The following is a 27,302-nucleotide window of genomic DNA, read 5'->3' on the forward strand; positions in this document are numbered from 1 at the left end:
TAGGTGTGATCGAACATCAACTTTAGTTTTCTGCCATTAATTAACCAATTCAGCGGTTCTGGCCAGTACAAAGACTGACTCTCCACATTCACTTTTATTGTGCTTGTTTGCAACCATATCTTATATGTCAATTATACTAAATAAAAATAAATCGTTACAAATTGTTGTGAGCACAGGCTCATACCTTGAGGTTATAAATATAGGTTTACTATACAATCTTGCTTCCGATATAGAAGTGCTCATTAGTCTAAAGACAAAGGCAGTGAAAGGACACAAGAAAGTATAACGCAAAAAAAACCAATGCATAATCGAAGGCCTCAATGAAAAATGTCAAGTGTCAGATAAGTTATAGGCACAAAGTATGTACCTTCTAATACCAAGTCCCAAGATCTAAAGTTTAAGAAAAATAGCAGAAATGGAAGAATGTCGACTAAAGCGACTTACCATTTCCCAATTGCTTGGTACTAAGGCAACTATTTCTACCGCGAGAAGGACCAATGGAGAAGACAATATGATTTGGGTTGAAATATCTTATACAGTATAAAAAATCGAATCAATCAATTAATTTAATAGTTATTTATCTGTAACAAAGTAAGTAACACTTTTTCACATATGGGAAGCTGTATAATATAAGCTATAAATTAAATTATGAACAATATTCTATATATTAAATAGTACGATGATTTTTTGCTGTTGCTAAATGTTTCATTTGAATTCTTTTTAAATTCTTTGGCGTGGGACGCGAGATCAGGAAAACTACATCACTAAAACTTTAATCATTAAATCTTTACAAGTCGAAACATTAGCAAACTGGTGTAGTTTTTCTTGGTCCATGTCCTACACCGGCCAATGAAAAGAAAGAAAAACATTTGTATGTAAACTATTTCATTTAACATGCAAGTCCACTTAGTTTGTCGATTTGAAAGGTTCTGACGAACAAATGGCATTATGCCTATATGAAAGCAGTACTGCCATCCTAATATTGAAGGACCATTTGTTTCTAAATTTATTTATTATTATCTTACATTTTACGTGCTGTAGAAAGACAGCAGTAAATGGCAAAAAGTAGCAAAAAACAAAATAAAATTTGAAGTATAAAAGTTATTTAAAAAATATTACATTTCTTTCTTTAGATCCGTTTTTTTCACCTCCTGATGAATTTAATACTCAGGAAAATCTAAATCTGTCCCACAAAAAAAAGCATAAGTGACACAGTCACTGATTTCATTGACTGAACTTATTTTGGAAAAAATCTTTTAATCTATTTAATCACCCAATTTGGTAAAAATGTTTTTTTTTGTTAAAACAAAATAAATATATTCAAATGAACAATGCAATAAATGAAGAAGTAAAGGAACAAAATCAATTTCAATAAATTACTGAAAATCATTTACTTCACGCTGAAAAAAAATATTTTAGTTTTCAAAAAATATGCAATAGCAGCTGTAATTTGAAAACGAAAAAAGGTATAACACTAAAATTTTACATAAATTTTCTATTAATGCATGTGCAACTTCTCAACAATGTTTCGAAAATTTCTGCTCCTCGGAGGGGGTTGAAATAAGCATCCCCTAAGGTATTTTTTGCTACACCTTTTTGTTAGTAGGCTGCTGTTATGCTAATAAATAGATCTTTTGTGACTTTTGCAAGTGCTTCCTTGGATTCAATAATTTTATTTTTTTTTGACGATAATTTTACTAATGATGAATCTGTTGACAGGCTGCAAGTATTTTTTAAATGTAGGAAAAACTGTGCCGCATCCAAATCTAATGACAGAAGTTAGCATTATGCGAAAACCGACAATACGCGCCCCGATAGTGGATCCAAACGCGGAAATTCGTATTAACACTCGAATTCAAAAGTTATATTGACGACCGTGTACAAATGCATTTAAATAACACATTAGGTCTTTCCATGCGAATTGAGTGGTTATAAAAGTTTTACTGGGTTTTTATTTGCGGTTTATTTTTATTCGTTCATCAAACCCGTTATCAACCCGTGCGATTTACACCCCAAATTGTGCAGAATACACTGAAAAAAGAAACAAAATCAGAATTAAGGAAGACTAGATATGTGTCTACAGGGTGAATTTTAAATATGTACGGATATTTTCTAATATTTGCTATGAAAATGAGTCATTCTTCAAATTATTTACGTAAATATTAATTTTTTTATCCATTTATTCACAAATACATTTTGAAAATCACTTTCCATTTCAGTTTTTTGCTGGACTTTGTTCCCGTTGTTCCATTCCATTTCAAGTTTTATTCATTTAATTTCTACTGAATTAACTTAACTGAAAATAGAAGGAAATTTACATTTTTTCGTTGTAATTGAAAAATCCCCAGAGTTTTAAATAGCGAAATGTTATTCAGTTTCAGATTTAAGACATTGTTAATACAATGAGATCGCTTAGTCAATTTTAATTTTTGATCTTTTTTTAGTCTACACAAAATAATATTCAAACTATGCTGATTCTGAAATTTTAGGTACAAAGTGTTTTAAAAGCATACTACCTACTGATAATTAGTTCTGAAACTTCAAGTAAGTGACAAACCTAGACCACAGGTTCCTTGGATGAAAATAAGGCTATTTATCCTAACTTACCTATATACAAAAGTGCACTGAGTCTACTGAGATATAGCCTTCTAAATATAGAATACATAACATAGTGTTTTCAAATAATTTGAAAACTGAAGAAAAATTTGGTAGGAACACATATTTTTTTATATAAGGGCAATGTAAATATAACATTTGGTGAGAATAGATATACAGGATGTTCTCTTTCTACTGTCTGTGCGGTACTGGCTATCCCGTAACTTTTTTGTGTGTACGCCATTGACGCCAGAATTTATATTTTTAAAAATAAAGACTATTTTCGAAGATTTTTTGCCTCTTACAAAATTTTAATATCGTTTATGGATTTCGAGTAAAATAGTCATTTTTTATACATTAAATATATATTAAAAACTCCGATTACTAAAAGTAAATTTATAACTGCAGCCTCAAAGCAGGGAATAACAATGAAAAAACTTTACATTAAAGAAAACAAACTTATCTACACATTTTTAGTCTTAGTATTATCAATCAATAAAATAAAAAAACAACATTGATATTTTAAATAAACAATTTCATTTTGTATTCTTTCCCATAATTCGTTTTCTGTATTTACTGAAAATCTATATACTGCGGTGATCAACGCTCCCCAAAGAAAATAATTACATGGGTTTAGGTCCGGGTATCGAGATGGCCATTTAAAAGGGACATTATTTCCTCTACCTATCCACCTCTTAGGATAGTGCTCATCTAAGTATTGCCTTATATATCTATAAGGCAAAATGGGGAGGGCCCCATAATGCATGAAAATCGTATTCATTCGTAGTGTTATCGGTAACTCTTCAGGGAGGACGTTTTTTACCTGTAACATTAAATCGTATACAACGTACGGCTAAAACTATTCAGCTCGAGGAACAAATATTGGAAAGGGTCGAAGAAATTCTGCAAGTAAGTACAAGGCGTTTAGCAGCAGAGGTTGACTTTCAAAAAGTTCCGGTAATAGAGTATTAAAAGACCAGTTATTACATCAATTCCACCTTCAATCAGTTCAAGAATTTTTACCTACCAATAGATCCACCATCACGAGCTGCTTTCAGTCAAAGTATTCAGGAACTCAGAAATAGAGATGATCCACAAGAAAATCCTGCTTACACACGAGACCGCTTTTAATAGAACGAGTATTTTTAATTCACATAATGAACATGTTTATTGTGATGGAAATCCACATGGGATCAGTAAAAGGCGGTTCCAACCTGAATTTAAGATTAAAGTTTGTGCTGGTATTATTGGTAGTATTTTAATTGGTCCTGTTATATTACCTGCTACATTGAACGCAGAAAATTATTTAGAATTTCTTCAAACCAGATTACCCTAACCTGTTTCCCGAAGGCGTCTCTCCACATTAGCACATGTTTTGTGATTTGGACTACTTCGATTACGAAATCTTTCAGCATATGTTCGAACACTAGCACAACAATTTCCTTCACAATAACCCAAAACTATTAACATATCGGTTTGTTCAGCAAAAGTATAAATTGCAGCTATAGTAAAGAAGATATTAAAAAACAAAGTAAGCTAAAATTAAATGACACCTAACTTCACTCTGAACATTTTAATTATTGTTATGAATTTGTTATTTTGTTATGTGCTCCTCGTACTAGACTGATCTAATTATTTTAAATTGATTTTATATTATTTAATATGTAAAAATGCCAATTTTACTCGAAATCCATAAACGATATAAAAATTTTGTAAGAGGCAAAATATCTTCTAAAATAGTGATGTGCTTATTTATCACCCAAGGAACCTGTGGTCAAGCGGTGTAAATCTTTTTCAGGGACACCTTGTATATTATGGTTTCTTGGATGAAAGGGACAACACATCTTTCAGAGTTTGATGTTTTTGTCTTAATTTGTTATTTTCACGGACGGTATTTTTCTTTTATGTGCCTTTATGTGTGTTTAAATAATACTTTTAGTGAACTATAGTGCAATTAAGTAAAATAATCAGCTTACATGAATAGAGAAATGGTGGTATGTTTTATGGAAGGTAGCAAAAATTTTATAAGCAGACTGATACGAAGATGAAAGAGATATTCCAAATGAACACTGAGGTTAATAATAACAAACAGCCATATCATATTTGGTAGTTAATAATAAACTTGTATGATTATTAGATACATTAGCTATATTCAGTCGTGTCAATATAGTTTTCTCAGCTCTAAAACTTTATTAGTTATTCTTTTTGTGGAGTTTAGTTTTGATGTACAATGATCAAGTGTTGTCATTTGCAAGCAGAGTAGCAGACAGAATGGTCCTGTTAAATTGTGATGGATGTAAATCTGAATGGTTCCTGTCTTGGTTTGAGTGTTGAAGATCTAAGAATCACTCTTATAATTCGAAAATGTCATCAATATGTTTATGGGCGAATTTAGAGGACCTTAAAGATTTTCTCACTAAACTAAGTGATGATTTTATTACTAAATTCAAGAGACTGGAGCAAACAAAAAAATCAAGCTAACGCTTTAGGTATTGAGTATCTATTGTTGTATAGTATGCTACAGCAGGCTGATTGGAGGGTCATTGAAAACTGTGAAAATATTGCTTGTGCTTTGGTGGTGGTTTAATGATCACTTTGTCGGTTATATATCACATACTCCCATGTCTTAATTGTTTATTCACACATTAGAGACAGACAACTTTTGATTTTCAAACAAATCCGGCATTTGGTGCACTGTTTGTTCATTTCCAGAATAAAAAACCGGATTCGAAGTCGCCCTCCGGTCCGGGAAGGGGCCCCATCGGTATCCGGCGACAGGAAATTGATACGAAGTGCAGGAATTGATAAACCATGTTAAAAATTACGCTAATGGAGAGGCCGCCGATCGGCGAGGCGCCGCCCCCAGAGATGCATTAGTCAGTCGCTCTCTCCGAGCTGTGTGTCTGATACGGACGGCAACCGGCATATTAATGTAATTTTAACGAGGCTGAAAGTGTACACCGTCAGGAAAAGTTTTCAGCCGCGGATTGTGTGTGTAATTGATGGCGGAAACTACGGAAAAACGTTCCGAATGCGAATGATTTCGGTAGGGGTAGGGTGGGGGGACGAGGGAATACCGGCCATTAGGTAATGTCAATTGAAATTATTCATATTAAAAAAGTTGGCAATGGGTTGTCCCAATGCGCCGTTATTGAGGAAGCAAAATCGAAAAATGTAACTGTTGAAACGGTAAAAATGTGCTTAAAATTCATTATAATCAAATTTGTTAAAACTTATTGAGAACTTCTGGAAATCACCCTTACATAAAAAGAGATGAATAGTGACTCAAGACAGAACTCCATTGGCGTTTTGTTCAATTTTTTTTATAAATAGAAAAATTGCTAATTCAATTATGTCTTAATCGCACATTTTTATATATTTGTGTAAACACTTGTAAGTAGAGCCAGCCCAGCTATCGATGAAGTTCCAAACATTGTCGGAATTGCACAAGCAATAATGCACTGTTTTATTACTCAATATCAAGTATAAACCTTGTGTTTAAAAAAAAACATCATATATGCTGCTAATAAGAGTAATTTTAAATCAAGCTCATGCAAACTCAATCGCTAGCTCTACTGGAATATCTAGAGGTGACAAACATGTTGCCCCCAGGTATTTGTGTCTTTTTATCATTAACCAAACACAGTGAAAGAGGATATGTATGGAATCTTTGTCTTCGTGCTCCCATATTCTCCATATCACACTGATACTGAGACCAATTCTATTGAGGTGCTTGTTTACATGTCCAAGGCCCATTAAAAAATCCTGTGACAATTCTAATCTGCTTCTGCTAAGTAAACTCATTTTCTGCCCGGCCTGTTGCAGAACAGATCCCCTTGACAATTCTTTCAATAGTCTTTATCTGATGCAGTTATCAAAGGGTTCTCTTACATAACGTTCTGGTAACCCCAGTACTGATTGGAGCACTGCTTGTGCCCTGCCTGGTCAACATGTCTACCCTTTCATTACCAGTCATGTTATAGTGACCGAGAAACCAGGTTAGATTCAGGACCACGCATCGTGTGTGTCAAAAACATGTGCAAAGCTGCCTAACTAATTGTGCGCTGATTACTATATCTTCATTTGAGATTTTCTTGTGCGCAAGCAGAGGTAACGAATAACCAAATTTGGACAAGATAAAGCTAATACAATGCCAAATATCGCTTAATGTTAAAAATGTTGTCATCATCGTTTTTGGTGGTGAAAATTAGAAAAATTTGGAATTATTCAATTTTCGTGGCGGAAATCAAACATAGGTATTATATTTTCGAAACCCAGAGAGTTGCACTAACCAAATTTGGACACGGCATAGCTAATACAATGCAAAATATCGCCTTAATGTTAAAAATGTTGTCACCGCCGTTCTTGGTGGTGAAAATTCGAAATATTTGAAATTATTCAATTTTCAAGACTCTTATCAGCAACTTACTCGCAAATTTATTTTATGAGTCAAATTTAACATATTTTGTTGATCTATCGCTAATATAAGATATATTTGTAAAAAGCTATAAATTTGTAATTCTCGGATGTCTTTTATATAATGTATACATATTGTTATTTGTATTTCTGTTAATTTATTTCTCTTATTCTCATACCGACCACCTTCAATTGGTACTTGTACCGAATGGTGTACGTAAATAAACGAACTAAGCAATATAAACAATTTTTAATGAACATCCAGTGTATTGCAGAATTAAATGGGGGAGTTAATCATCGTTGCGTTTGGAAAACAACGGAATTGTTGAAATTCCCGTACCTGATCCGGCAGGTAGTACATAAATAATAACGATATCACGGAATGGGGCACAATTGCTCCCCAAACTCGGTATTAATCCAAGCACCTGCCGCCACCTTGTCCTGAATTAGTCCTGTCGCAATAAATCCACGATAATTGGCTACATAGCACTACATAAACCATAAGTTTCTAATTTCTGTGCCTACGGATCGCAGACTTAATGGCGTGCTGGGGTGGATGTAACGCTAGATTATTGACAGGATCCTGAGCTGGCGCAGTTAAAATTTAGAACCGAATAACTCTCCAAGTCCTAATACGCTAATGATTCTATTCCGCGTGAAGTATTGGCCGATGAAAATAACTCTTTATTTTGTAGCCATACCCGCTTAAATAAAAAGAGGTATATGGTTGCTTATTTCCGAAAGCCTAAGTCACAAAAGATTTCAGGACATGACAGAAACTTTCACATTTTATAAATAAATATAAATTTCATAAGTACAATAATGAGTTAATGCAAACAAAACGATCTAAATATTTACTGAAACAAAATTTTAAAAATTCCAAGTTATACAGAGGTTATTCCTATTTATATCAGTATCAGTTACGGAAACAACGTTGAACTTGGGAGTTCTGGAAAGAGCAATATTTATTACTCAACAGACAAAGCACAGAAATACTGGTAAACACTACTAAATTGTACAGTCAGTAGGCATAAAAACACCAAAAATTATTAAAGCATCTGGTTTGACGTTTCAGCCAGAGTTCTAATTGATAATTTTTCCTTAATAATTTCTGAAATATCAACTTAAAAAAATCAGATTTACTGAGCGCCAAAACAAATCTGCCGTGTGGGACTCGGGCATTTATAAAGGCACTGAACTTTTATTATTTTATTTAATAGTTGGTAGATGGTTTCTTTAAATTTTTTAACCTGAAATGTAGATATGTAGATACGTAAGACATACATTCAGAGCAAACTTTTTTCATTTAAATGTAAAGTAAGTTAACGCGTACTTTTATAGCGGTATTGGACAGTAGTGTAGGTATATAAAATTAGAAAATTCGGTCTATTTTGTATGTTTGGCTAATCAACTAATGAGTCGGTTAGTCTTTCTAACCGAAACGTCGCTAAGACGAAGGACACAAAGTCATTTACTTGAGTGGTTTGCTTATAGACATGCAATCCACATTTTGTCCCACGACAGAAATGTTACACATAACGACGTCTACTTAAACAAATTAAAAAATCTTAAACAGATGTCCTGATCAATCACAGGAAATACTTTAATAGTTACGGGTTGCCAAGATAGAAAATTTTCTATTTGAGAGAATACGTTGCTCAACGCTTCATGACGTTTAAAGGAACATGCAGCTCTTTCCTTCGGAATAAACTTTAAACAAACTAGAGACTAGCCTTCTGATCGGTATTTATATTTGTTGCTTCTAAATTCCACGCAATGGAAATTACTGTAATTTTTTCTAGGTCTCTTCTCTGTAAAGATCTAAGTACTGCCAGTTTTCCAGTAAAATATATGTTTTGGTCGAGAGTCTAGAGAGTCTGATATTTGGAATGAAGCGCAATAGTGGTTAAAAGCCTTAATATGCAATTTCAAAGGTTTTTCAAGAGATATATCTCCTGAAAATTCATTGAGTTTTGATTGAAAAATGCCACCATTGAATCGCAAACTGAGTAAAAGAAAGTTAAATTTCAGTTAATATTTTCTTCATATTATATTTAACTGTTTACGTTTGGTGTAAGATATAAAAAATAATATATCTGTAAACATTGTATTATCACGTTTTTTTATGAAAAGTGTAAGTAAATGGTCGAACAAATGGCAAGAATCCTCATCCTCTTACAACATTGCTAGCTGTATGAATGAGCGAAAGATGAGGCCCAAAAATCTTGGCAAGAAGCCCCTGCACAAACAAACCAAGTTGAAGGACATGAAAAATATAGGTGAAATTTATAGAAAATACCAGGTACCAGGTGTTCGGCCGACAGATGTTTATACCTTCGGAAAAAATGCCAAATAAAATTGCTACAAATCTTGAATTACACAATTCACGGGAATGTATGTACTGCAGCTTTAAATGGTTATCTGCAACCATGAATGCAGGTCATATTTTAGCACTGACGTAGATGAATCTATTCAATCGAAATTAAGTCGAATATTATGCAGAGAGTCAGCTAAGAAAACAATCATTAACAGTACCGTTGCTGCTACTGATATACGATATATGATGTCCAAAACATCGAGGAATTGTGAATTTCCTAGAATCATTATTGACAGTTGTGCTTAATTGTAAAATCTTCTCTACTGGCTCTTCTCTCGTCGACTCTCGCCGGCGTTGTCCTGACCAGAAGGGATTGGGTTGCTGCGTAATACTCCAACAACGTACCTGACTCATCGCGGATAAGGTGCTGAGCTCAACATTTTATATTGTGTTTGGAATTGATGAGCGTAAGACGTGCTTCCTGTTTGCCTATAACCTGAATAAACCATGGGATGGCACTTTTTCACTGAGCCTATCTGTATAAATGTTTTTCGGCACTTTGAGTACGCATACTCGTGTATCTTTACCACCGTCTTTTAGGCATTGCTTTGTCTAAGCACTTTTTTAGGTCTTAATAGAGTACCTACATTTTTGGGCTACTTGCAGCTTGGTTTAACCTCTTAGGATATTTGCAGAAGAAACCCTTGAGCGGATTTGGCACTAGGTTGGTGATGTAGGTCTCGAAAAGATTTTCAACACATTAATATATAGCTCCTGGGGAGACCCTATTTGCAACCCAAGGAACTGAGAGAAATGTCAGCAAGGAAGCTTTTGGACTTTGTTAAAAGGACAAAACTACTTGCTGAATAGTAATAGTAGTGGGACGCACAATAAGGCTAATTAGGCCGCGGTGCCAACCACTAGGGAAGAAGAAAAAGAAAGTGAATATATAGCTTTAAAGTAAGCAAGAGGCATTATATTGAGGGTTGCCTTCGCAGTACAGCAAGAATAAAACGCTATCTCTACGGTAATAATAAAGTATTTATTGAAAACTAAGTCGTATAGAAATAGACGTGTTGACGGGGTGAGTATTCGTTGGAGGGTCCCTGTGTGTGGAGTCGGCCGTAGGTATATGAGTAAACATCTGGTCGCCGGCGCCAGTCCGCCGTATACCCTTCCTGGAACGCTGATACGTCCCGCGGCGTCCTGCTGGCGTTCTTGACGTAATGCTTAGAAATGGGTCACTTGTGAACATGTGTATCCGCAATATAATGCAATGAACTTGGAAGCTTTAGAGTGGTACTAAGTACCTGACCAGGTATCCGTTTTGGTTCATGTACTACAGGGCACCAAAGTTGACGTTTGATCACATCCCATGGTGGCTTTGTCATGGGCCTGCTGGGATTTTCGCCTTAAGTTCCACTTTTGGAATCTCAGTATTTTCCATTACCTGGAACGGATTCGCTCCATACTGGTATCTGGGCATGGCGTCCGACGTTTCGGAGTTGAGTAAAATTTGTAACTGGGGACATGGGAGCAGTTAATGAATGAAATGAAAATTAATAAATTAGTGATGGACCTTTTAACTGAAAACGTGAAGAAAAAGGCCCACTATAAAAACTTGCACTGGAAACTATGTATAAAGACTTACGTTTGACACGATTGTGGATAAAATATTTTTAACTATTTTGAATGATCAGCTCTATTCGCTTTAACATTGCTCCAGTTTCCATTCCTAGCCTTTTGGTGCAGAGGCACGATTTCGGCAAAGTGATACCGGCAAAACAGCGGAAACAATCGCGGAATCGCGCCGAGTAATAATTAAATGAATTATGCAATGAGATCCAAAACGGGCCGCTACACCATCTCTCGTCTCCGTCGCCGCCCGCGACGTGTCTCCTCTCTCTCGGCGCGGATTCGACGGTCGCGCCAAATTAAATTCCACCTCAAACCATCTTGAAGTTAGATGATTGACTAAAATTAAATTTAAGAACTTAAACGCGTTAAACTTTCCCCTTTTCACTCCATCAACTTGACTCCCGTATAAATTGTTCAACCTGATTTTGTTAGCAGGCAATTTTTAACAACCGTCGAATAAATTGCCGCCATTTATTTAATATGCTTTAATAAATTCCAAATTATTTTAACACCGCAGCACAATTTCGGGGTCCGCCTTCCTCCTCTGTCAATTAGATTAACACATAAACTTAAATGACTGTTGTGTTCTTCCGTTTTTAGAAACGGTTGCAAACAGACAACCGTTAAATCTCAGTAAAGGAAAATGGAGCCATGTCGGCTGCCTAGGAAGCATAAGAACTTATATACAGGGCATCCGGTAGATATCTACTAAAGCCTCGAATGTACAGGGGAAATATCAAAATATGTAATAAACACTGGGGCCTTCTTCTAATACTCCTCCTAACAGAGATGCCAGATTTGGGTTATACAGGGTGTTTCAGGATTAACAACCTTTAAGGAGACATTCCTCATAAAAAAATAAGAAAAAAATCAAGTATAATTTTTTTTCCAGAGACGCTTTACTTTCGAATTATAGGGCGTTAAAAATTTTTAAAAAAATTCTAATTTTTTAAATAACTTCTAAATGAAGAAGGCTATTTAAGACAAATTTGGCATGACACATCTTCTTATAAAATACCATTTTTCCATAGAAGTAGAAGTCCCGCAAGCAACCAGTGGCGGAGTTATGGGGACTCAGACTCATTAAATTATAAAAAAAAATGAATACGGCAATACTGAAAATAAAAAATGATGCTGTTTTTAGTTAGAACAGTTTGTTATTGACAAAAAGTGTACATTCACTTTTTTCCTAACTCTTATAGTTTCATGGCAAAATTGGTTTTTCGGAAGGGTGCTTCTGGATTCTGTCGATAAACTTTAGGAAGACGTTCCTCATAAAACCTAAAAAAATATAGTACCTATTAAAATTGGTCTTAGTCTTAAGTATGTGTGAGTCAAATAAGCCTTTTTGTCTCCCCTTCCTTTGGGTTTAACCAATAGTATTAAAATTATTTAGGAGATGCTTCGTTTTTGAGATATAGGGTGTTTAGAAAAAAAAATGATGTTGATGAAAACAATAGAAATATTTAAGTACCTAACATCTAATGTTACTATGTCGTAATGCGACAACGTAACGACCCTTGCAATACTCCTAAATTTTTTCAGGCGGTTTCTAGTCACGTCATTTACTTGTGTTGCTTACTTTTAAATAAAATAAGATGGCAAACAATACATGAAAATTTATTTGTAAATTGAAATAACCAAAAAATTACCAATTAATATTATACCTAGACAAAGCGAAAAGTGAATAAAAAATGAAATGATTTAAAAAATATTTTGTTCAAAATGGGCGGCTCCGGACTGTAGACAAGCACGACATCTTCTAATTATGGAGGTAGTGGCCGATCGACACTGAATTGGAGTTAATTCTCGACATGCTTGGACTATTCGCTGTCTTAGATCTTCTAGGGTATCAACTGGCACCTCGTAGACTTTCTGTTTAACAGCACGCCAAACGAAACAATCCATCGGTGTCAAGTCCGGCTTGACTAAGACCAATTTTAATAGGTCTTCCTAAAGTTTATTGACAGAATCCAGTAGCACCCTTCCAAAAAATCAATTTTGCCATGAAACTATAAGAGTTAGGAAAAAAGTGAATGTACACTTTTTGTCAATAACAAACTCTTCTATCTAAAAACAGTATCATTTTTTATTTTCAGTAGGGCTATTTTTTTATAATTTAATGAGTCTGAGTCCCCATAACTCCGCCACTGGTTGCTTGCGAGACTTCTACTTCTATGGAAAAATGGTATCTTATAACAACATGTGTCAGGCCAAATTTGGCTTAAATAGCCTTCTTCATTTAGAAGTTATTTAAAAAATTAGATTTTTTCTAAAAATCTTTAACGGCCTATATTTCGAAAATGAAGCGTCTCTGGAAAAAAATTTATGCTTGATTTTCTTCTTATTTTTTTTTATGAGGAATATCTCCTTAAAGTGTGTCGACTTAATCCTGAAACGCCCTGTATATTGTCTGTCTAAATGCAAAACAAATTTTCTTCTGCACTGTACAAAACTCTCCCTTGTTCGCAGTTGTAGTTCCACTTCCGAACTACGGATTTTTCTCTTTAAATTTCAAACCGCTTTCTACACTTTTTGCAAATTAAATAACCGCCCCCGCGAAGTGAACATTCCAAAAGTAACCCGGAACATCTCGCTCATGTCAGATTTCATTAAAACTACAGGAGGAGCAAACCCGGATCGCCGCGGCGTCGCGTAATTCGTTGTTTGAAATGAAAACACCGTTTTATTAAATAGCCGCCTCGAAATTAGTTAAGAAAATATGCGCGACTCTTTGTAAAAACATTACAAATTAAACGACAAAGCTCGACTAATGGAATTAAGGTTAGGAAAAGGCCGGACAAACGAGGGTAAATAGAATTAACACCCAATGTGTTGTTCTAACACTTTCAAGCAACTACGCTGAGAACGGGCCGGGAGAAGTAAGGAGCCGGAGGGAGGATCGACCACTTGAATAATGAATAAAAGGATAATATTATTCTTTACGTATTAGCGGAATGTGGAATCGTTTTGTAGATGTTTCTTTTAGAATTTTAATTTTAAATTGCTACCGAATTGGAAAAAAAACTGACTGAGGCACTTTGTCCAAATGTGGACATATTTTAATATACAGAGTAAGTCAATATTAAGCGATTTTGATAAAAAAAAAATAAAAAATTCGAAGATAAAAAAATATAATTAAACATCGACACGTTACTACGAAAACATGCTATCTCAGATCTTTAAGAAAAAACATGCTCTCTCACACAAAATTACGTTTGACTAGAAATTTAAGTTGGCTGCATTGGCGCTGAAATGCACATTGAATGATTGAAATCGTACACTTATAATAAACTTATATAATACATTTTTCAAAAAGTAAGGAATATTTATGTTCAGGTACACTGTTTATTTCATTTTTTTTCATTCAACATTTTTCAATTTATTTTGTTAACTTACTGTTACAAACGACAAATTGTTAATTAAAAAAATAGAATAATATGCAGTGAGCTGCAACACGTACATTACTCGACGTTTTTCGAAATAACAAATTATAAAAAAATAGTGTATACCTTAAAATATAAAAATGGTTATTATTACTAAAAAATATTCGATTTTTTTCATACAAGTTCGCTTTGATATAAAAATTAATGGCTTCTTAAAGGTACGGTAGGGTAGCCTCGTGCTTGCATAGAATTGAAATGAAATGCAGGTATGCGACACTTTTATTACCAGTACTTTATGATCTGCTGGAAATCGATGCGACGGGCACAGAGCAGCTGATATGCACGTGCACAGTTCCGCGGCTCCCCATGAACACATGTTTATCGTACATATCATTCAACTTTATACACTTTATTTATATTCTGGTTATTATGTTAACTCTATTCATGAAATGTTATGAATAAATGATATTTTTCTACAAATTGTTGCATCTTGTTCTTATTTGAAAAGTAACGATTGTAAAAACCGTTATTTCACAAAACAATTGAAACATTTTTGATATTTTTAATTATGTATAAGACAAAGATGTGTGTAAAAAGCAAGACTTTATCTGAATGCAAGTTAAGAGCAATTGCCAAGACAATCCTGGTATAGCTGCTCTACATGGGCATATTGTCCAGGTAAGAACGATTCGGAGATAGCATGTTTTTTCTTAAAGATCTGAGCTAGAAAGTTTTCCAAGCTTAATTTGAGATAGCATGTTTTCCCAGCTCAATCTGAGGTAGCATGTTTTCCACACACAATTTTCGATAGCATCTTTTCCAAGTACAATTTTAGATAGCATGTTTTCGTGGTAACGCGTCGATATCAGCTGACGCTCCCTATGGTTAGAATTAAAATATAATTTTTACATGAAAAGGCTTCTTTTAGATAAACAGCAATCAGAACAATTCAAAAAAACAATGTCAAAGGACCATCTGTAAAGAGACCTACCTCCCTCATTTTTTGATAAGACGATTTATGACAAATCGATATGAAATCATTCCTAGATTTTGTTGTATTCGTTTGTCGGTTTAGTTTCCGATTACCCTGTATAATGTTTAAATCTATTATGTCAATTTGTTATATATTTTATATTTGTTTTCAAAAAATAGAAACCCACCACCACAGAGAACAGAAAATACAGTTATAGATTTCACCAAACTGTGCTAGTTACAGTTTCAAACGCCCAAGTTCGGGATATACACTCATAAAAAATCCAAAAACTCTTACCTGCTTGGTAACGGAGTCTATAAGCCTCACATATATGTCCTGCTCCTGTCGAACGCCTGAAACAATAAATCGTCCTTAGTCCTTAGCCCGATATGGCAGTAAAAGCTTATTACGCTATTCCCGTACCCTCGTACGAGTTTTGAACATTTCTATTAGCAAGTTTTGGTTCGGTATTACTTGGTTATGTCTATCTTACGACTGTCGGGCTGTTATTACTACACAGTCACGCCATCTTGTCAGGCTTACTAGGTCCATCTCCTGAATCATTAAAATGGTAATATCGAAGTTTATGGAGCGACGTTTGGACCGGACGGCTTCCGTGAAACTGAAAGCAGCGTCTTCATGTTTTATAAATAAATAACACTGAGTCAATAAAAACGCATATGCCATTCAAATTTAAGAACAATTTTGAGAATCTCGTATAAATTCGCAGGAGAAAGACTAAGTAAATTATCAAAAATAAAAACAAAAATACTTGTTTTTACGTTTATACAGGGTGTCCCGGTAATCGATACAAAAAAGTCGAGTACACATAGATGAGGTCGAAATAATACGGGCCTTCGTTAACAATTACGGGCCCTGAAAAGTGAAAATTAAAAAGTTATTTTTATTTACAGTCTTGAAACTGTTAACTTCAGCGTGATGCAAATTTGGTACATGCGTATAGCTTGATTTTGATGTAAGTGAAACTTCATTCTGCCCAGAACGCCAGGGATGGTATATGCCCAATGGTTAACAACCCAGAATTTTTGCATAGATGACGATCGCGATTTGCCTGTATCAAAAATAAGTTCCTTGAAGGATTTTCCAACGATAATACTCTCTTTAGGAAATATTTATGATTTTGTGTCACAGTGCACATCGAGCGGCGCCTCCACCATTAATTAAAATGGCCAACCCTAATTATTAGGAGCCAAACTTATCGATTATTGAGATAAAAATGAGTATTGAGTAGTACGACCAGACTCTACATCTTCACACTCGATATTTTTTTTGTGTGCGCCGGCGCCGGTGTAGTTATTCAAATAATCGCATTATTTAAGAATGAAAATAAAGTATCATTTATAGCTTTCCTTTATCGTTTTTTACGCTTGAAATAAACTATGTTTCTTTTTTTTTAATTTCATACTAATATCGAAAACGAAGCATTTCTGAACACTTGTGTTAATTTGTGAATAAAAATCCGTCATTAATGAACTTTCAAACATTGCGGTTACACCTTGTCTACACTAAAGAAATTCCACTCAAATTTCACTCAATTTCACTCAATAATATATCAATTTCTGTCCACACCCGATTGAGTGAAACTTTCACTCTATTATTATGTATGAGTACAACTGAGTGAAAGTATTGCATCAGAAATGCGTGAGTTTTACCCAAATCCGAGTTACTGCTAATTCACAGCCACACAAAAAAAAAGTTGGGTATACTTTTTATGCGACATATATTTTTCGTAGTAATTTGGCCTCCTGAACACGAATCTGGGATCAGAATTGGCCCATCACATCACAGTGTTTTTTCCTAACCTCAAAAAACTTGTGAAAAATAGTAAAAATTGATGAAAATTTACTGGGAAAATTTGAAAAAAAAAATTATTTCCACATCAAATAGTACATTTTTATGTAAAAGACTCTGCTGAATTCAAATCCACTGTCAGAATTGAACTAGAACGTGTGTCTTTTTTCTAACCTCAAAAAACCGAGCAGGAATCGCTATTTTCAAATTCTGAGCGGATTTTGACCAGATTTTGTATAAAGGGGTTTTTTGGGTCGCTGATTACGAATATGAATTCACATTGTAAAAATTCAAGATGGCTGATCCAATATGGCGGGGGGACTTTTTTGAAATCCACCGATTTCAGTAAAATTTGGCATCACAAGGATTCCTGGTTGATCTCACCTTCATTGATCACACATCTGGAGCCAGATTTTCATAAATCAAGGTAAAAGATTCCACTCCGTCTAAAAATGTGACTTCGCTTAAAAAAATGACTTAAGGACTCTACACATGTAATGATGTGTAATGTAATGTTGAACAGTTTACTAATGACTTAAATAATTTACCACTGCATAATTTGTTTTATATTGAAAATGTAGAGCGCAAGGTTTGTTATTTCAATGATTGCTTAACTAACTTATTTAATATACATGCACCTTACAAAACTGCAAAAATTTCAAGGCAACGTAAGTCATGGATGACTGATAACATTGTATTATTAATCTCTCTTAGAAATAAAGCTAAATCAAGATTCAGACAATCTAAATTGGATGTACATTGGAACTATTATAAACAACTAAGAAATTACACTAAGATTGCAATTGAAAATGAAAAGCGAGCATATTTTAACTTGAAATTTAGAACAAATGATCCTAAGGATATTTGGAATGGCTTAAAATCTTTAAACTTAAAATAATGTAAAGATAGTAATTTACCAATTCATCTCAGAGATCCTAATATAATAAATAATCATTTTATCAATAGTATACCAGTTTCAAATTATGATAATGGTCGTTTAATAAATTACTATGAAAATAATACATATAATAATATTCCTGCAAATTTTGAATTCTTATTAGTGGACGTAAATACCGTTTCTAAATTTTATATTCTATTAAAACAAATGCCATGCCAGATGATATAAACCTGACGATGTTGAAATACTGCTGTCCCTATATTACCCATATAGTAAATATATACCTATCCAATGGAAACAAGCCAATGTCATACCTATTCCAAAAATTACTAATCCTTTAACACTATCTCACTTGCGTCCTATAAGTATTTTGCCTACTTTATCGAAAATTTTGGAACGGGTAATATATACACAATTAATATACCATTTAAACAAGCATGAGATTATTCCACCAATTCAATCTGGATTTAGGCGAGCTCACAGCTGTACAACTGACTTACTGAAAGTGACGGATGATATTTTTTAAGCATTTGATAATGGTAAAATTACTGCTCTAGTACTATTAGACTTCACCAAAGCATTTGATACAATTCAAAATTAATTGCTTATTACAATATTTTATTTTATTGGATTAGGTGAAAGAGCGGCTAGTTTCATGTCTAGCTACATAGGAAATCGTACACAAAGCGTAATAATTGAAAATGCATTGTCAAATGTGACCTTGCTTAAAGTAGGCGTCCCTCAAGGATCTATTCTAGGACCCCTATTATTTTGTGTATATACCAGTAATCTCTGTAAAAGCTTGAAATATTGTAGTCCGCACATGTATGCTGACGATACAGAATTGCATTTATCTTTCGATAAAACTAACTGTGATGAGGCATTGAACAGAATTAATTCAGATCTTAAAATTGTCTCTCAAATATCAGAAGAACATTCCTTATTTTTGAATCCATCCAAGTCAAAGTTCATTTTGTTTGGTAATAAATTAGCGATATCTGAAATCTCCGATAATTTTAGGGTTGTGATTAATGACATTTTTGTTCCTATAGTTCATAGTGCTTCTAACTTGGGTCTGAGTTTTGACAATACATTTAGATTCTGTTCACAAGTTAGTAAGTATATACAAAGATCATACATGGCTTTGAAACTGCTCTATCCACATAGAAATTATTTATCCGTAGGAATAAAAACGCTACTTTGCGAAACCCTTATCTTGTCAAATTTTTCATACTGTGCCCCTATTTATTATCCATGTATGTCTTAATCAAAAAGAGAATACCGATATGTCAGAATTCATGTCTAAGGTACAAATTTGGCATTCGACGCAGAGATCACATTTTTCATAAATTACAGGATTTGAAATGGTTAAATATGAATAATCGTCTAAGATTAAAACTTTGAGCCTATATCATCAAATAGTACAAAAACTCTCTCGTATCTGTATAACAAAATTCGCTTTCGTACTGGTGTACACAATATACACATTAGAAATAAGCATTTTATAACACCACCTTCACATAAAACTAGTTTCTGCGAACGATCATTTACTTATAACATTTCAAAACTTTACAACGCACTGCGGCGCACGGCAGCTTCGATATGAAAGGTACAGCTCGCTGCCGCACCAGGGACGGTGAATTTGTTTAAACCTTCATGTGAAAAATTGTTTTTCAATTGAAAACGTAGTGTTTTAGACTATCCGTTGTTTAGTAAAAGTTGTTCATTTTGGTACTCTCTATCATCCTTTTTCAGGAAGGCACTTATTTCAGAAACACCCTGTATAGCCGCAATTATCTCATTTAAAAAAAGAAACGGACTCATCCCATTCTTGTACCAGCACGAAGGAAAAGGTACGAAATCGTCGGTAGTGTATCTGTTTCTTTTTCTGTTATACTAGTACTATTTCTACCTATTTTTTTTACAATTACCATCACAAAGGGATTGTACGCGGGAGCGCAATGGCTCCATCTGGCGTGCGGATTCCCAACTATGCCATTCAAATGGCTACAGTAGGAAGCGACCTGCTAACTGCAGGTACTTTGTTGCACGACTGCCACCCACAGAGGGCGTAACACAATGTTTGAATTGTCAGTGTTGCGAGAAACAACTACTCCGAGAGCCATATGCCCCTACCGGCATTGAATTATACTCGCAACACCTAGTGCAACAGTTAGGATCGTTTGTCAGTTTAACCCACCAGGAACAGACCGGTTTCGGACTTATTAGTCCTCATCAGTGTGTCATAGGTACGACAACCGACAAACGACCCAGCTGTTCTTCGTCGTATCGTCACGACAAGGAAATACACTGTACGCGAGAGCGCAATAATATTTTTGTGTGTTGGATATTATCTCAGAGAAACACAGATTCAGTTGTTGCCTTTATTATAGATGAATGCCAGCACATTCACCAACATTTCTCGCAACTTCTAGATCCTCACGTAACATAAAAATAAAAAGTGTAAAGTGACTTCGGAGCCCCGGCAAAGGGTTTATGGTATTCGCGACGCTTCCGTCATTAAATCTTGGGGCCATATAAAAATTTATCACGCCCCTCACCCGGAATATGAAATGTGTGTCGTGTAGCTTAAGAGATTCCCCTGTAAAATATCCCCGACACACGCGGAACGGCCTTATATCTCATTTGCCAGCACACACACACCTCACTCAACGTCCTCCCGCAGGACCACTCATCCCGTCCTTATTTGTAATAAAATAACTCCGCAAACGGTCTCCGAGGAGTTAAAAGATGGCGGCCCCGGGCACCGCCGCCTTGTCTTTGTTTCGGCGGCGCGGACTTTGCTCTTATCGCGCGGGGGCGGCTGTATCGGGATAGTTTGACGTACCATAAAACCGGGCATTATCATTTTAATGGTCGTGGACCGAAAAGGAGAGGCAGCCTTGCTCCTGTTGACAACGTGCAGTGAACGTCATTGCTCCAGCAGCACGTTCTTTACTTAGCAGGGTCGTTTCGCTTTTTTTCATTATTTTTCAGAAGATTTATATATGAGAAAATGATAATTTTTCTTAATTTTTTCTCAAAATAATGTAATTTTCGGTGTATTAAGGTTTAAATGCAAATTATGTTTTTTGGCGTACGTGTTGATATCAACTAGTTATAATTAGTTTTCTAAAGTGAATTTTAATTCCTGTTTACGCCGTTGTAAATCGCGCCACCTGGAATTAGCGTGGTAAGTTGTATCAGTGCACTATCAGCGATGCCAGTGGTTTGAGAGCTGCAGTGGAATACATTTTATTGGTTTAAAAGAAATAACATTTTTAAAATGATTTTTTAAATGTTAACTAACATTGAAATTATTTTTTTGCCACTTCAGAAAACGTACGTAATAAAAAATAAATAAAAGTGCTTACTAATCTGAGTGATATGATTTTTTGTTTAAATCGTTTCAAATTTTTAGAATGAACATATTATGTGTTTACTGTTTTCTAAACGGTGTATGTATTTAATTTGTGTAATGTCCTAGTTTAGCTACTTCTACTATTCTAGCTTTTCTACTGTCAAAAAGTCATCAAACTTTAAATAAAATTTGGTATGTTGCCATTAATTTTTCTTATTCAGTTACTTTATCAACCGATCAGTGCTAGACACAATAAATTAATCTATAAGTCAATGAAAAGTCGGCCAATGCCTCAACCAGATTAAATTTAAGCAAAATCCGATATGTTCCGAAACCTTACGAAAGGCACCGGAGGCTAGCCTCCGCTTTTCAGTTGAGAAGCCGTATTTTCTCTGAAAAGCCGCCACTGCCAGTTTACTTCACACTTGGTATTATATGACAGGATGGTAAATGGGTCAAACAATACTTCATCAGTGTTTCAATTTTGTTACATTTTTATTTTAGTTTCTAGTTTACGAATTTACGAGGAGGTGCTTGTGAGGTGTCATTGTATAAAATTGTTTATTTCAGTATTTACTGTATGTTTTTGTTTTCATTTTCAAGATTCAGTACAATATTATGAAAAAGCATGTATATGAATCAAGAAAAAGTTGATATAGTTAGAGTCACAGGAAAATGTAGCTGTTGCAAGAAGACTATATTATATAGATATAAAAAGCTTCTTAGAATGGTTCAATATTTAAGGAATTATGGGAGCTTTAAAAGTCAACATGCAAAGCCTGGACGGGAACAAACCCAGAGAATGTCACACTAACTTGTTCAGTTTCCGGAATTTGAGAAAACTAACTTATGATACGTGTTTCTAAAGGTCAAAGGTGGCCTTGTATAAATATGACGTCTATTCAAAATGACATCTAGTATGATAAAAATTACAAGGGCTCTAAAACAGGACCAGGAGGCACGCCTAATGGAATAAGCTGGTTTTCAGAAGTCTGACTATTTGTTACTACTTGTTGACATCTATTATGTAGATAATTTTCAATAAATTTGGTGAGTGCTTTATCAGATCTACTCACATTTAGCAAAAAATAAATTGTTATTAATACGAATGCTGTGATAAAATCTAAAAATAATAATTTAAAAGCCAGTCTCACATGCACGTGAAATATTGTCACTAGTATTTAATGAGGCAGATATTGTACTACGTCTTCTCTGAATTCAAACTGCTCTGTTAGCAGTAAATTATAAATTAGTTCATAATCACTGTTTATGTACTTCATTTTAAACAACTTACAGAACGTAGTCGACAAAAATATTTTGCCTAAAAAATATCTACTTTTTCTGTATTACAAATACCGCAAAGTTACTATGTCTATTATTTCTAAAATTAGTCGAAAGAAATGTAGAACATAAATAAGCGCACAAATTTGGCAAAGATAAACTACTGATGTAAATTACAAACTCGAGGGAGTTAATGACATTATTTAATATATTCCACAACTAATATAGAACTAAATAATATTTACCACACAGCGACAATCCAGGTAAGCCATACCTTGATAACAATACATCGTTAGGAAATCCAAACGTTAGAAAAAGATTGTCATCCTTGAACCATAAATATTTGGCAAGGGAAGGCAGGTCCGTCATTTTTTTAAATGAAGTTCCTAATAACGGAGGCGTCAAACTTCGACCTAACAGAAGCATTATATAAAAGTGTAGGACTATCATTCCCTTTAAAATGATCATTGTTACGTACAATAAAACCTAAATTTTTATTAGTACTGGACACAACGATTTCAATATGGTGTGAAAATGACAACTTAGCAGAGCAAGTTACTCGAAGATTATTAAATTAACGCAAGTCACTTTTCTGGTAAATACCATAGAGTTGCATTTATTGATATATAAATGCAGATTATTAATAATGTACCATAAGTTGATTATATCCAAATTATGTTGCAAAGGTGTGTAATCGCCTACTTAAACAAATAACTTTAAGTCATTAACATATAAATAAACTTCTGCAAAAGAGGTCAGACGCGATGTCATTTATAAAATTAGAAATAGTAAGGGTCCTAGATCAGAGCCCCGAAGAACTCCTCAATTTGATAGGATCTCACCAGACTACACTAAAGCCACAGTACGGTATTGTCAAGCGTCTGTTAATCAGTTGAATTTTTAAATGTTTTGATGAAGCCTAAACGTAGAAAATGTTTGCAACAAATGCTGTGGTACCTATAGTCTATCAAAAGCTTTAGGAAAATACACAGGGTGTTGCAAAATGTTGTTCAGAGAATTCTAGAGCACATTCTACATTTAGAAATATGAAAAGTATCCTATAAACGTAAGTTCGCAAATGCTTAGTTTTAGAAATAGAGGCTGTTAAAAAAACTAAAAAAATATGTTTTTATTGATAATTTCTAAATTTTTCATTGTAAATCGTTTGAGTTAACACATTTATGCATTTATGCAATCGATTGTATTTCAGACCCATCAAGCGCGTAGATATGGGGGAGTACATATTGATTTTTGACCAGAAAAATCTACGCCACTGGTTTTTGGCGTGGACACTGAAACTTCAGTTAATATGTGAATTCTATTTATAATTTCATTATCTGATTTTTTATTTTCTTTCTTTTTTAGACAATCGTAAATATTTAAAATACGACGCTGACATTGAATATGTAAATCTTTAATTTTAAATTCTAAATCTGTTTCATCAACAACCGGTTCTACTAATTCAATATTGGCCCGTGGTATTTTGTTTCGTTCTGTTTCAAAAGGTCTCCAAAATGCCATGTTGTAATAATATTAGTAAACAAAATATCCCTCTTATTTTTCTCTTTCGCAATTGTAATATGAATAATTAATAGAAGGAATCACACCAAATTCCGCATTGCTGCACTGCACTGCTAGGCAATTTTTCGACAACTGAAATTTATAGCCGGTCGCCTAGTACGGCTGTGTGTGTACGGCGTTTTCCCTAGCGCGCATTCTTCAACTGGGTCACCAGACCTGTATACGGGTATGGCTGAATAAATATGGGAACAAGTTTTTCAAATATTTCAATGCCAAGTTGTTGCATAGCAAGTGAACCTAGTACATACTCGTTAGCTTTCTGGTCTTCAGTTGAGATCGGAAAGACTATACAATTATGTTGTTTCTGTTATCAAGTAAATTACTTTTGAAATGACCTAATAATTTCAAGTTTGAATAGAAAATTCATTAGAAATGATTTAATAAGAAATATATTTAACCTAAAATATTACAATACAAAATTATACAAGATCGAAGAAATTAATTTATATTTATAAATTTACTCCAGTTACTTCGTTTCCTTTGTCATAAGATGACATCTATATAGAAGTATTAGTGTACCACTTTAATTTTAGTTAAATCTGCTTATTTCGATCTGTTAATTTTTTATGATTTAATGGAATTTGCTTTCTACTACAAGAAAATATCTACAGCTTTGGTCTTGACTGCTTTTTTCTAGATAAAAAGAGGAAAAACTGATGGAGGGTGGGTTACGTACATAACCTCGACCGGGAAACTACCCCTATCCATTTTATAAAATTGCGTCTTTCCCGCAAGACCTTCTCGGCGACCGCAGAGTTGGGTCTTCGGAGAGATAAGGAGGCGGTGGAAACTTGAGGAATTTGCGGCTGCCGTTGGCGCGTTCTGGCCTGCGGCTTTTCCCTGTGTCGGACTTTGGGGCTTAGGGGATTGGCCGGCTTCCTCAAATGTGGATTTGTTACCTAGCGGGGCTCATACTTAGTTGGGGTTAACTTGCTCCCATGCGTTAATTAATTCTACCATAATATTGCGAAGTTGGCCGACCAGCGAAAAACTAAACCCTGCCGAATAGTCCAGTCGAATAGAGTTTCAACATAAAAAAAATATTAGTATACATTTTAATGCACTTTATGACGGGGAAGAGTATGTAAAATCATAATATCAAAAAAGTAACTCGAAAAAAGTGGCAAAATTACGTGTGTTTTTCGTTATTTTTAACTGCCCATGAAAATCTGGTCGACCTACCGGAAAATTAGTTATTTTATGTTATAGGCAATGAAGTTACCTACAATTTGAGGTACCTAAAGTCATATTTCATCAATTTGTTAACTGTAAAATAAAGGTCAAACGCGGAAATATTCGAAAACTTCGAAAATAGCGCACTATTATTGCAAAAAGCGATAGGTGTTGATGAAATTTATGAGAAAGACGGTTAAGCTAATGACCAACAAGTGTGTCAAAGGCCGATCCGATTGACCTTGAAATTGTTGCTCCAGGTATTTGTTAATTAATTTCGTTTGTTTTTCTTAATTACTAAAGTTAATATCGTAGATATAGATTCTAATTTGTCCAAAGAAACGTAAAACGTAAAAAGTTAAGTTGCTCCTTACAACAAGGTAGGATATGCAAAACAGTGAAATAAATAAAATATCCCAAGGTCGCGCAACAGCCGCTCGGGAATTCGCTCTTTTTGCATTAAATAGTGCTTAATTTTACGTTATTGTAACGTTATTGTTAATTGACTATTCGACGAATCGTACCAGGATTTTACAGACAATCAAAGAAAGGGTAAAATTTTTATTTTCAAAAAGTTTCACATTGATAGATCATGTAATAAACGCGCTAACAGTATTAAAAGTTAACGTCAATGAACGGACTGAGCGCGTATGCGCGTGAGCCCCGCTCCCTCTAGCGCGCAGAATTTGAAACGATTTAAATTATAGGTAATTTAATTGCCTACAACACAAAATAATGAGCAGTAAAAATAGTGAAAAAACATGTAGGTTTGCCACTTATTTGCAATTTGCCAACTTAGCGTCACTTTTTTCGAGTTAATTTTTTGATATTATCATTCTAAATATCTTTCACCATCATAAAATGCAATAAAATGTCTACTAATAATTTTATTAAGTTTTTAGGGTTTATCATCTAATTCGACAGGACTATGAACTAGATTTACAAATAATTTGGGCATATAAATCGTATATGAGAGTATACCTACAATACGGTTAGAGTGGAAAAGAAGGAAAATATTTTTATTTTTCATTTTACGAGAAAAATTGATTAAAATTTTGGCTTGTTTCGAAAATGCGGTTGGCATGGAGAACTTCCATCTTGCATGTACAGGGTGATCAGAAAATCGGTAAATATAAAATTCATTCAAGAATAAACTGACTTTGTTTTTAACAATACAGAAATATGTTATTAAGGAAAGTTGCTTAGAATTGAAATTTATACTTATTATAATTTGTAATTGTTTATGAATCGGCCTACTTAGATAGAAACAGACAATAAAACATTTTTATTGTTCATTTTACGAGAAAAATGCATTATTGATTAAAATTTTTGTTTGTCTATAAAATGTAGTTGGCATGGAGAACAAAAAAGTTTGACAGTAATCGTCATAATGAAAAGTGATAGGCGCAATTGGAACAAGATGAATTTGGTCAAACTATACGTTAATAGAAATAGTTCTTCTATCTCTTGGTAAAAATGCGGAGGAATTTACTGGGTATGATCGTATCCAAATTGTAAAAAAATCGGTGTCAGTGAAAGTCAAAATAGTACGAATGATTGATTATATTTTTCACTCAATATTGAGTATTTTCATAGTTTTACTCATCTCTGATAATATTGAGTACTTTCACTCAAATATAGGTTGAATAAATTCTGCAGATAAACTCGTATTTGGTAAACTTGTAGCTAAATCGGAGTAAATATGTTCATTATTGAGTGTCCCCATCCCATTCTATGGTTATCGTGCGTTGTCTTTGTCTATTCCGATCGTCATCGTTAGGTCATCTCGTGGAGTGGTGTATGTATGTAGTGCTGGACAAGTATCCATTTATCCCGTTATTTTGGTGACAATTTTGTTTAAATACAGTGGT

General features: G+C 34.2%; 1 protein-coding gene across 1 annotated transcript in view; it reads right to left on the reverse strand.

Moving 5' to 3' along the window:
- Nucleotides 1-27,302, reverse strand: part of LOC108905704 (transcription factor collier) — a 204,941-nt gene that overhangs the window by 144,691 nt on the left and 32,948 nt on the right. Inside the window, exon 5 of the mRNA XM_018708688.1 lies at nucleotides 15,623-15,678. Coding sequence (XP_018564204.1) covers nucleotides 15,623-15,678 — 56 coding nt within the window. The remainder of the gene's footprint in view (nucleotides 1-15,622; nucleotides 15,679-27,302) is intronic.

Source organism: Anoplophora glabripennis, unplaced genomic scaffold (genome assembly GCF_000390285.2).
Source record: "Anoplophora glabripennis isolate ALB-LARVAE unplaced genomic scaffold, Agla_2.0 scaffold31, whole genome shotgun sequence".
Classification (NCBI taxonomy): Eukaryota; Metazoa; Arthropoda; class Insecta; order Coleoptera; family Cerambycidae; genus Anoplophora; species Anoplophora glabripennis.